This window comes from Aythya marila (genome assembly GCF_965140915.1).
Source record: "Aythya marila genome assembly, chromosome: 2".
Taxonomy (NCBI): domain Eukaryota; kingdom Metazoa; phylum Chordata; class Aves; order Anseriformes; family Anatidae; genus Aythya; species Aythya marila.
Window position 1 is genome coordinate 51,018,750 of NC_139043.1, and position 13,104 is coordinate 51,031,853.

At 37.5% G+C, this 13,104-nt stretch overlaps 1 protein-coding gene across 1 annotated transcript in view; it reads right to left on the reverse strand.

The window, feature by feature from the left end:
• E2F3 (E2F transcription factor 3) overlaps positions 1-13,104 on the reverse strand; it is a gene marked incomplete at its 5' end in the record, with an annotated part of 43,730 nt that continues 30,626 nt past the window's right edge. Inside the window, 6 exons of the mRNA XM_082755295.1 lie at positions 1-2,124; positions 2,823-2,958; positions 5,741-5,853; positions 8,475-8,635; positions 9,221-9,440; positions 11,414-11,525. Coding sequence (XP_082611421.1) covers positions 1,859-2,124; positions 2,823-2,958; positions 5,741-5,853; positions 8,475-8,635; positions 9,221-9,440; positions 11,414-11,525 — 1,008 coding nt within the window. The 3' untranslated portion in view covers positions 1-1,858. The remainder of the gene's footprint in view (positions 2,125-2,822; positions 2,959-5,740; positions 5,854-8,474; positions 8,636-9,220; positions 9,441-11,413; positions 11,526-13,104) is intronic.

Genomic DNA, 13,104 nt, shown 5'->3' on the forward strand with positions numbered 1-13,104 from the left:
TTTTTTTTTACAGTATGTTACAGTTTTTTTAAACTAGCATACAATGCAAAGCTAAATTAGATTAGTATTTTGCCCACACACATTGGGACAAGTGTTTAATTTGTACAAAAAAAAAAAAAAAAAAGATGGTCTGCATTAGTCTTCATTTTCTTTTCCCCCTCAAAAGTGCCCCTTTGTCTCACAAATCTTCATGCTCACACAACTTTTACTTTCCTCTTCCACAAGACGAAAACTTTAAATACTACAATTTTATTTACAGATCCACATCTAAAAAAACTCTTAAAAAATTACAAACCAGCTAGAAAATATTCTGGCAGTGTTTACAAATTAATTCTATTATACAAAACTGCTAGATAACTAAAGTGTGAGTTGAAACATATATCAACTTAAATACAACTGCTGAATGATCTATGCACACATTTGTACATATAAACACACACTTAACACTGTTTAACAGTTCTTTATGTGTTGCCCTTTATACATTTGTTATATTCCAAAACTCACACAGTCATACAGTTTTCTTATTAGTACTGTGACTTCTTGCCTTTTCATGTGTGAGCTTTCATAGCAGCAACTCAAATGGTACCAGAAAACCTGCATACATAATATTCTACTACAGTACAAATAGTACTAATTTTCTGAATATGTCAGATAAGCACAACGGTAATGCAAACAAAAAGGATTATATGGGCATCATCTAATCAACATTACATTAATTTAGCCCAGAACATGGCAACATATTTTACACTCAAAAAAAAAATTATTTAAGACTTCTTAGAATTCCTCTCACTTTCAAAAAATAAATATTGGTATAATACTATACTACCAAAGATCTTCAAAAAATAAATGCAATTCAGTTGATGTGGTACTTACAGTTATGTACTTTGGAAAAAAAAAAATTAGTTCCATTTTGCTGGCGAAGAGAATTATAAAAAGCTGTAAGCAGAGGAAGCTAACCCACTGAGATAAATATGATATATTGAACAAACAAAGCTTGGCATAAGTGTTTTCCATAGAGGGAAAAACCCACAGTGCATCTCTAGTAGGCACTTAACACAAAGCCCCACTTAGTACCACAAAAATTTATGTACCAGTTCTAATGCACACTGGGGGCAGTAAAATTGAACTGTGCATCTTCGTTCTAGTTTAAAAAAAACAACCAACAAAAACTACTTCCACACACACACACAAGCATTTTAAAAATCTGTGATTACTATGAGAAGTGGCAGAACTTTATACTTTTCAATATTTGCAATATACACTACATTTACAGTGTATTTTTTATTAAAAGCTTTTAAGGACATAAGTATTTGACCTCATAATGAGACATATACACTGCTCAAAATGAGCATTATGACAGCAATTTAAACATTCCCACAAGTAGCTGAAGAATCCCATTTCACACTTTTGCATTACTTCATATTTATGTTTACTGCAGCTACAATCCATGTTGTGATGCTCAAAAGACATGCATTCTCTGCAGAAGGCACGACCTGAAATACTATTATAAAATTGTTATTTATGACTAAGCCAGTTCATTGAGCCCTTCTCCATAAGCCCACTTGTCATGGGAAGCAGAGACTGGGGGAGTGTGAAAACAAAAACATTTACAGTCACCTGCTTGCCCTCGCTGACTCACAAGGCGCTGGAGCTTAGGGTCAAGAAGAAGACCTTGTAAAAGCCTTCAGTTGTTGTTTGTAGTATTTTAGGGAATATTAAATTAAAATATCAGAAGTGTTCAAGAGCCTAGTTTCTGTAATAATGCTATTTTATGGTAAGTTGGGGACAACTCTGAATGATGGCATGTGTTTTGATTCCATTAAAAACATGATTTAGACACAGGCATCTTTTAAGAGAATCAGCTGTATATAAATTCATCCACCAATGAAGGAAGCTTCTCTAAATCATAAGCATCAAAGAGATCACTGATGCCTTCTTCATCCCCAAGGCTCAGCAAATAATCTTCCTGAAGCAGAGGAGGCAGCAGATTCACAAATGGTCCTTCAAAGTTTGAGGGAATTTGGTCCTCAGTCTGCTGTAGAAGGTTGGCTGGAGAAGCCAGCGGAGAGATTGTTGCCATATTTACTGAGCAGTCACCTTGTCCTGAGTTAGCAGAAGCCACTTCTGTAAGAGAAGGGAGAAGGGGTGTGGGGGGAAAATGATACATTTAATCCTATTAGAACTAATAGACATGAATGACACAAAGTCTAAAGGGCCTTTCATAAAGCATCATTTAAACAAAAAAAATGCCCTTTGGTTCAGATCATTTGTAGCCTGTTTTTATGTGTTACAAAGGTCTTCTCAAAAAATACTCACGGTGCTATCACCACTGACTTCTCTAGTAAAAATATTAGTTTACAAGATCTAAACAACTACTGAATAAAATGAAGCTAGAGATGACATTTTTTTCAGTGGAATTCATACACCTGAAGTACTTCAAAGTACAAACTTTATAAGCAGTAGATGATATCAGTGACACTGTGCAGCCGTATATACCAATACACCAGGATTTCTGCCTGGTGCTGAGACAAATCTTTGCTGCTACTGTCCTATTTGAAAATGTAGCAGGAACAAGATTGTTTTTCTTCAATACTGCATAAACTTCAGTTACAGATGAGACTTATTTTAAATACCTGATGCAGAGGAAAACATTCGTTCCCCTAGTACGCACCGGAAAGACAAAGTGGAAAATGTCTACCTTACCTTTTCACTTCTTAGAAAAATAAAGCCAAAAAATAAGAGCCAGATATCTAAAGTTCAATATGAAATCTTGTACAAAAGTGCAGAGGAAGGCTTTTAGTATTAGAAATAAATCATTTTACCTTTGGAAATGGTTTTTGAGATATTTCCGTTGTGGTCCTGACTATAGGTTTTCATTGGACTGAGAGCATCATTTTCCTCTGGGCACAGATAAACTTCAATAGGTCCTTGAGTACTAGATAAATGTATCAATGCACTCTGCTAACAAAACAAATGCCAGTAAGGTGTTATAGTAATGAACTTGACAGAACTGACAATTCACATTAAGTTTTTAATGGTGTGTGAATGTTTAAACATTTTTTTACTGACCAAAAAAATGTGAAACTCCCCATACATCTTCTGAGGATGACTTGGCTAATGTATCTTGTAAACTGGAAGAGAACGTAAAAGCTTTTCCTCCTGTTTTCAGCCCACAAATCTCAGAAACCCACCATTTTATGTATTTCCTCACAACCAGAGAGAGGTAAAGGATTGAACTCCTGACATTTTCTAACAATCGTAAGAACCTGGAGCATTCTGATGGAACAGAACAATGGTATCCAAGACTCTGGTTTTACTGTTATTCATAACAATAATATCAGATGTACTTGTGTATATTTGCCAGAATCTCCCCACTCCCCAAAAAAACTTTCAGCTCTGATTCAGATTGAATTCAAAGTGCTCTAAGTTCACCTGTTTATCAGGGAAGTTCTTCCAAATAACAACAGCAACAAAAAGCTGTTTTCATCAGCAAAGCTTATTTTATAAATAAGCTTGAGGTCCTTCTGCCCTCTCAAGGAAGTAACTCTAATTTGAAAAGTATTCCTGAATACCAGGAACTTTCAATCCATTTCAGAAAGTCAAGTTTTCTTAGCTTTCACGCTGATGCAATAAAATGAGATGGCATACTACAGACAGATAAAAAAAAATTCTGAAGTTGTTCATAGTGTTAAGAGGGAAAATCATAAATGGTTCTGGTTAAATATAAACCTACTACACCTGTATTATATTAATAGAGTTAAAAAAGCATGAATACAGACATTATATACCTCTTGGCAGACTTCTTCCAAACACGTATCATTATGCCCTTTCACAAAAAGTTCCTCACATTATTTGTGCTTTGGCAGTTAGACAGCATTGCAGACAGCATTTACAGATACAGAGAACAAAAGAACAGGAGTACCCCAGGACACAGAAAATAGCAAGGAGTACTTAGAGCAATGCTATAGGTAATTAGAAAAAAGAAGATGGGGAGAGCAGGAGTTGGAGACAGTACCGAAATATAACTGCAAATGAGAGAAAGAAATAAGACTTCTTACAGCCTGAAGCCGAAAAATCAAATGAGTGAGTTGGGTATATAGGATAAGGGAGGTCTAGTCACTAGTTTTGATGATGACATGCATCTCTCTCTCTCTACCTGTCTGATTTCACTGAATTAAAAATCAAAAAGTGTAATGCCTAGGGGAAAGAATCATGGAAGAAAGCAATGATAATGGTGTGTGTGTATGCGCATCCGTGTATATATATATATATATATATATATATGAATACAGATAAAAAAAAAAATCCTTCCTAAGTGCAGCAAAATGATTTTTTCTTCCAAAACCTACACCTAGGATCAAAGTGTGTGTGTGGGGGGGGGGGGGGGGGGAGGAGGGAAAGCATGAAAACCATAATGGTCCTATGCAAGTGAAGAATCTTGGTAAGAGAAGTCATAGAGCGTGAATATCTGCAGCCTCTGACTGCAGGTAGTTCTGGGCTCAGGAGAACCAGCTAGACATTAAAGACAAAAGAATAAGGTAGAGGCATGAACACAGCATGGAGGATTTTGAGTTTTAGCTTTATCTCTGATTGCACTTTGAGTGAAAAAATAAGGTACACTAAATGCCTCTCTAAAGCTCTGTCTCATGCAAAGCATTTACATTTGTCCAGCATACTTGGGTCTCCATTTTAACCAGGAATTGTAAAACAGCATACTTTCCCCATCAAGAGCTAAAATTCTAGGCGCAGATGAACCATACAGTTCATAAACTAGGAGAGAAATTATATAAAACTACTCCCTGAGGGTATATTCAAAAAAGAATCACCTGAAGCATTTTCTCCATAATTGTAAAATCAGGTAAAGGAAGTGAAAAGCGACTAATTTACCCTAGCCACCTACCTGAAATAAGGAAAAGAAACCAAATGAGGACAAAGGAAGTAGAGCCAGATATCTCACAGACAAAACTGGCAGTGAGAGACTGTGGCTTGAGCAACAAGGGGCAACAGAAGAAGGACAAAGATGCACCCAGGCAGCTTCAGAAACAGAAGGGATTGTAATAAAGAAGAAAAAGAAAACCCCATCCCTACACATTTCACAATAGCGAACAAAACGTGTGCTAGCAGAATGTAGGAAGTTTAATGCAGATGTGTTAAAATCAGTTTCAATGAAGCAGAGATGATGACAGAAGGAAGGTTTAGAACAGATTCTAGGAGAAAAATAAGTTTCTACAATAATTTTAAGACTTCAAAAAGAGAATTCTACATAAAAACATGTCACTTGTAATTAGGATATCAGTAATATGAGTCATCCAGATGTTTAAGCCTTTGAGTTATCCATGAACTTTTTGACCAAAACTACATAAAGCTAGAAAAATAAGAGCTGAATCTCTTAAGAGAAAGATTTTAGAGGCTTATGAATAGGGAATTTTCAGCTGTCAAGGAAAAGCTCTTTTTTTAATATAAAGCGTAAGAAGAGAGAATAATCTGTAAATAGCATGGATTACCCTGGAATTGAGAGAAAAGGAACAAATAACGATTGCCTTATGTAAAATGATTTTTTAAGATTCTCCTTCATTTAAAAAAAATAAATATCCAACTAAAGCTTTTAAGACAGATGAATGTGGTACTGTGTGCTAATATAACCCAGCTTGGGCATCAGTTTCCACAGTAAAACTCACAGCACGCTTGCTCCATGTATAGAAAAATGATAACCTGGCAGGATAAGTCAGGTTCTCCTTACCTCCACTGGGTCAGGCACTTCAAGTCTTGTTTCTGGAGGAGCTTTCACAACTATAACAGTTTGGTCTTTAAGGCCACTAATTTTTCGAATATCTTGGTATGTTACGTAAGCTAATGTAATCACTGTTAAGGAATTTTCCATCCCAGGTTACAATATATTTAGACCACTAGAAAAGGCAAAATTCTGCAAATTATTTTTCCACTTCCTCACAGCTACATTACTCCTAGCCCAAAGTTTCCTATTCTCTACACTGGCTGCAATTGTAATCAAAGTAAGGACTCCCCTTTGATCCAACAGCTGGACCCACTACTGAGAGACAAAAGGAGTTGTCTGTTCTGAGTGCTACCTCTTTTCCTTCACACATGTACATGTAAAGCTCAACAATCAGCAATTACTCACAGACTGCAAGAAGAAAAATTTTTACATGCAAATGAACTGGAAATCACAGAAAAGTATAAAGGAATTTACAGATGCATGTTATAGATGCACATGTACAATATATTTTTGAAGTCATCAATAAAATGAAAATATCAATTTTCACTTGATGGTTTTTGGGTTTGTGTTTTTTTTCTCCTTAGGTAAACATTTATCTAGGTAGCCCAACTATTTTAAAGAACTGTTTAAACAGCTACTTTAAACAACTTCACAGCGTAGAAAGTCGATTTCGAGTTCTGCATAAGCATGCAATGAACATGAATGTTTGGCTGTTCAGCATGGACTTGCTCAATGCAGTGCGAGTGTTTTGGTGGGTTACTGCACAATGGTGCCTCAGTTACTGACCTGTGTGACTGAGTGCTTGGAACAGCAAACAGCCAGCATCATATGCAAGCGCTTCCAGCTCTTTATTTTTGTCATCTGTGAGTTATCTAACATGTTTACCCTGTAGAAACAGGATCTCATTTATCGTTACACTTTCTGGGGCATAAATGTGGAAGATTTTGTTGAACGTGTACTGTTACTGCGCAGCACAACCTGCCCAAGCTCAAAACCCAATACATCTCACATCTAACTTGGATCAAATGCAAAGTGTCAGGTCAGGAGGCAAAATGGCAGGTCAGCTTTCATGCAAATGGCTTTTACCATGACTTATACCACTCCTTTGGGAAGGTACAGCAAGGTTTGCAAATCCAAAGTACAAATTAGAGCAAGTGTCTGATGTGATATGAACAAAGGAAAGGATTCCATGTTTTTCAAATAAAACAACCTTCGATGCCATATCCAAAAGCTCCCCAAAATAATGTTGGTAACATACCAAAACATTTAAGGTTGCAATCATTTTTTTTTTTGACTGTTTTTAAAGAGAGACTAGAAAGTATACAGTCTAGGCACAGTGTTTAGGTCCCACACAATCATGAGGAAAAAGAAAAACCTTCAAAAGCAGAAATTTTGCCTTCAGAGATTAAGAAAAAGAAGAGGCTTCTCAGCTCCTTGAGCATTCAGTGAGCCATCCTATATGAGTCTTCAGTGAGATAAGATAAAGACAGTGCTGGGATGCGATCAGATTCATCCCCAGGTTGAACACTTCAGCTTTACTTCCTCAGTAATCTCTAGTATTATCCGTAAACTTGGAGTCACAAAAGGATTTTGGGACTAAACTCTCCTATGTCTGATAGCACGAGGCCAACAGCTCTACATGTGCCTGACCATGCAGCATACAGCTAACGGTGATTCCTCCTCACCCATCCCCTAGGGAGCCAGCTACCACAGGGCAGGGATCTCTACCACACCAATAGGTGGTAATACAAATAGGGAATCATAATACTCAGCTTTGTCTCCCTTAAACCTCTTCACAGACCAAACTTGAGGACAGTGCTACCCTTACTCTCTGCACCACTCAGCGATCTCGCGTTCAGATGCATTTTGAGATGTAAGCAGTCAGAAGACAGTATTTGCATTACTCACATTACGTTTTACTGACACTCCCATAGTTATTTGCTATCCTTCAAAAACAGAGTTTAAGTTTATTAGATGCCAATTAAGAACTACTGACCATGTAAAGTAATAAAAGTTTTCACATCAGTATTTAATAAAATGCTCTCCTCTGTTGCTAACAGGTGGGAAACCTACTGAAAATGAGAACTAGTTAATTATGAGAGGTTTTAGCAGCCAAAATACCAAAAGTCACACAAACTTTATGTGATCGAGCATTGCTATTACATTAATTTAGTCTAAAATAGACTTTTTGAGGAGCTCATAAAACTATTTAAATATTTTTCTATATTTTATTATAGATTCTCTAACCAAAGAAATTTGAAAATTTGTTGCAAGCTTCAAACTAAACTGACTCCCAACTTTATTTTCCTCTCTGTGTCTGTAATTTATGTACAAAGTTTAATATAAAAAAAAAAGTATTGCATAATGAGTACACACACATACTCCTGTTATCTCACAAAGTCTTTGTCTCCATGCCTTCTGCACATACAAAATGGGGTTTGTTATAGGCTCAAAACAGTCTAAATAGCACAGGGCTTTGGATGCCATTAATCAGCTAAATTCTTGGTTCTACTCTTATGTGAACATTGTTGTTATGGGCTACTTCATGTACCACTTTTTTATTTTTTGTGCATTCCAGGTGCAAGTGGTTTAGGTAACTTTCAGATAAAAATACATCAAAACCAGTTAGTGAATCTCTGGAAGTGTCTGATGCTGCGTATCACATTCCTTGGAAGAATTTTCCTGGTATTACAGGAACAGCAAGGAGACTGACCATCTCTGAGGTTTTGGCAAAAAGGATATCTCTGATTCTCTGAGTCCTCTGTTAGCAACTTGAGGTCCAGGGTGCAGCTTTGGATTAGCTCATCCAGTTTCTTCTCTTCCTGAGTCAGTTCAGTCACCTCCTTTGTGAGGCCTTGACGCTGTGCCATCATGCCACCATCCTCTGACAGACTGCAGCCCCTACAAACCCAAAGAACAAAGACACCTTTTGAACATTTGTAAAGCTGGACACCACGCTAGAGGAAAGCAAAAAGGCAGGGTTTTACACTGCACATCAATTTCTTAGGCCTTTCCTCCTAAACCTGCCCATGGTGTGTCAACATGAACAACACATTCCAGAAAAAAACAACAACAACAAAAAAAAAATTTATCATGACAACACATTTCAAGATAGAAAAGTAGAATATTACTAAGCATTTTCAAAATCTTGCGTCTAACTCCCCTCTACTTTAACTACACCCTGAAAAAGACTGAGGAAGACAGTAGGTAAAGATGCGCACACAAAAACTTCTTCCACCTGCAGAAACAAATTAGTTAATCCAGTAATCAGACAAAACGTGGGATTAATTTCCTTGAGAAACACTATTTATACACTGAAAATATGTCCTAATTAACTGAAAAAGAAAGCTTTGTCCTGATAGAAGGCACTTTGGACGATTGCTTGCAGCAAAACGTTAGAAGGGAAAGTGGGAGAAGAATAATATTGCTACCCTATAAGAGAGTGAAACCAGCCAGGAGGAATGGAAAAGGATAATGAATACTCACATCCACTGAATGTTGTTTTTGGATTTTTTCTTAATGAGATGGATGCCTTCCAGTACATTGGTGATATCGTAAATCCTCCTTTTTTGCACCTTGAGGACCTCTGCCGCTCTGTTCAAATCTAGGACCCCATCAGGAGATTGGCTCAGCAACTGAATGAACTTCTTTGTAAGAAGTCCAAGTGATGTATCATACCGAGTCTTTTCTGAAGGAGATTTTGGAGCTTGGAGAGAGAAGAAGGAAAAAAAAAAAAAAGACAAATCAATTTTCTCATTGGTTCCAAAGGTAGTATCCAGAAATGAAAGGATGCATATTACAGACATTTCTTTCATATTAACTAAAGAAATCTCTCAAACTTCTGCACTGACACAACTTACCACTGGGTATTTATTTGTATTTCAAGATGTACTTTTCCAAAAATCACAGGTACATGAGCAAATACGTGTATTTTTTTAAATGCAAATATTTCCATTAGTCTGACGGTTACATATAGCAATATTCTACTTCGGCTTTCACTATGTGAATTCTTAATAGTATTTTTAGTATCTATTTATCCTGGCAGCAATACCAAAAATCCCCCTATGACTCTCCTTCATCCGGCTGATAGCCAGCTTTCATCAGGGTTTGATTTTCCCCTCTTGTAAGATAAGTGTTTCACATGCAATTGAGCAGGACTTAGGTGTACTTCAGTGGGTGAACAAAATGACAGATTCTGTCAGTGCCAGACTCCACGATTTACAAAATGCTCAAGTGAATTAGATGAGATTGACATGAGATGCAATTTATAATCATAATTTCTCCATAAGCAAACAATGCTCAAACAGGGCAAGAGCATCCATTTCTTTTAAATGAGAAGTCAGCAAACGGCTTCAATCTTATAATTCGCTGCTTTCACAGACAAGTGTAGCATCAATATGTTTAATAGATGAGTTTTTAAGAGTTTAAATATATGGATCAGAATAATTTCTAATTCTGAACGTTCAAGGCCTTTGTGTCAAGGGAAATAAGCCAGACATTATTAGAAGCCTGCTGGGTTAAAAGTTTCCCTGTGGTATGATCATCACTGTTAGCAAAACCTTTATTGTACTTCTCAAACCTTTCACTTGCTTTAGGTTAAGTGAAATACTGCACAGGATGGGTCTTAGGCTGATCTGGTGGTCATTTCCATATTTTCAAGATTCAGGTCTCACACTTAATTGAGAAAGTCAGTCTAAACTGAAATCCCACCTGAAAGTAAAATTTTAGACTGCCACGAAATATTTTTAAGAATATGATGGCTTTTCAGTGAAAACCAATTCATTGCCTGCTTGCAAAGAAAGCCACCTGTACCACGTTCTTTGGGAGATTCAAGGCTTGTTTGTACTGGGAAATGGAGGAAGTCATCTCAGTTAAGTGGCATTGTGCATTTAGAGCACAGTGTGGGTTTTGTTGTTGTTGGTTTTGGTTGGTTGGTTTCTAAATTTGGGGGTTAGGGAAAAATAAGAGGATCAGCATAAGAATGGCAAGAGGCTACTTGACCCCCCACCTCAAATGGCATGTGTTCCTGCTCACGCAGCAACAAAGTCCTCTACACAGCCTTATCAACACTGCAGCAGTATCCTGTGATCTGAATGGTATATTGAGCTTCTGTGAGAATGCACTTCAATTTAAAACAGACACTAAACAGTGGCAGCAATAATCTAGCTGTATTGCAGGGAGAGAAGACAGATCAGAGGCCACAGACAGCACTGAACATTTAACATTGCTGAAGCACAACTACCGTTCTTTGCAAATCCCTGCCTGGGGAAATGAGCCCTGCCAATCACCTGCCATAACTTTAGTCATTGAAGAAGTGACTTCCCTGATTAGCCTTGCCTCATAACTGATTTGATCCCATCATAATACTCTGATTCTTCAGTATCTACCTCTCCTAAGAGTACCCAGCTAGATGCCCTTGGCTGAAGATGGTTCCTGGACCAAAGAAGCAGGACAAATCCAGCAGCCAGGAGCCTCTGCAGCCTCTCAGCAGCTCTCCACCGACCACGCAGCATGTTGCCTGGCTGCGTGCTTGAGTTTGCTGCACGTGCATCCAGTTGAGGACAGCAACACACACTCTCTTTTACCTGGGTGATGCAGCACCTTGTACTGGTTTGCTTTGATCTCAAGCTAGGAAAATTGAAAACCCTGTGCCATATAGCGTATTACAAATTCCCTTACTTTTTGGACTATCTGGACTTCTTGTTGCCGCTCTTCCTTTCCCCTTTGGAGTCTTTAGTCCTTCAGCAAGGTACTGGTGGCCACTTTCTCCTAGCTCCAGCCTTCGTTTTGCCTGTTAAAGAAACAAGAAGTGTTAAGTAGTGTATTTCACATTATCTAACAGCATACTGGGGCAACGGGAAAGGCAGAGAGCAGTGACCTTTTCAGAGCAAGGCACTATTTCCACACAGGTTCTTAACTCTCATTCATCATGAGGGAATCTGACTATTTACTGTAATCCTAAAATGGATTCATTTCACTGACAAAGGCTAGACTGACAGATTCGTTCGGAAAATTCAGCAGATTTTTAGATTTTAAAAGCTACGTAACTGTCCAGTACAGACTTTCTTAAATACATATGAAACATTTCTACCTTCACGAGTTGAGAATGTTTCAGTAAGAAAACCAAAGACAATCTCTCAAGCACGTGTATACATATATATATATATATATATATATATATATATATATATGTATATACACACAGAGCTACACTTTTACTGAAGTATTAGTAGTATTGCAAGCTAAGTTCTTTCTCCATTTGAAAGGATGGCTTTGAGTGGACCGGTTCCAGTAAGTCCCAACATTATCAATCTTCCATCTATTAAATTCTACACATAACAAGAGCAGCATTGGACAACTGTTCTCTGCATGTCAGCAATTTTTGTCTTTGTTGAAAGCACAACTGCTACATTTATTTCACATTAACTTGCAGGTTTGCATTAAAGCTACCTACAGAAAAGCCAGGTGGAGCATGAGCAGTATCAGAAAGATGATGCCTGAAGATCAGCTGAATGTTCATACAGCTCAAAGGCAAGCTGTATACGACACTTTGAATTAAACAACAACAAAAGAAGAAACTACTGAACTATGTAACACACAGACAAACTGCAATGAAAACTACTACCAATATGAATTCTGTTCCTAGACAGAAATCCAATCTGCTATCTTTGGAAACAATTCAGTATTCTGCCATATGCCTCAAGTTACTGAAATTTAATCTGCGGATGTTTGTTATCCTAACAATAGAAAGAACATTACCTGGGAAGATAGAGAAGAAAAGAAGAAAAAGAAGTTCTATGTCAAACAAAATTTAAACAAATAACTGTTTCTAAAGAATGCTGTTTATCCAATTAGGTTGAATAATTCAGAGTATTTTATTTGCTTGCTCTTTAGACTTGTTGCAGAGTTGCATCATATTCCTCAGCGAAACAAAAATAATACATTTTGTTATGGATTTGTAGCCAGCTATTTCTGTACTGGACAGTTAGTTTCCGCATTTTCCTTTGGATCTGTGACCTACAGAAGGCTCTAAATACTTTACATGCATTTGGTTTCGGATAGCTGGCATCTTTTTGCTGGACTCCATTTGCAAACCTCAAACTTATTAAAAGGCGAGTTAAAGCAGATGAAGCTCTTATAAACCCACAGGATAACAGCATGTGCAGGGCGCTCAAGCCACTCTGTTTTGTGCAAAAGGGTGAGGGACCAAATCATCAATGACAGGGCTAAACTGAGCTACCTGCATCCTTCCAGCCAGCACAGGCACCATGCTCCTGCCCTCAGGTGGCCCATCAGCGGCCAGCTTCTAAAGGCATGAAACAGCTCTGTTTGTCTCCGTAAGACATCAGCTCTGTAATCCAAGGACACAG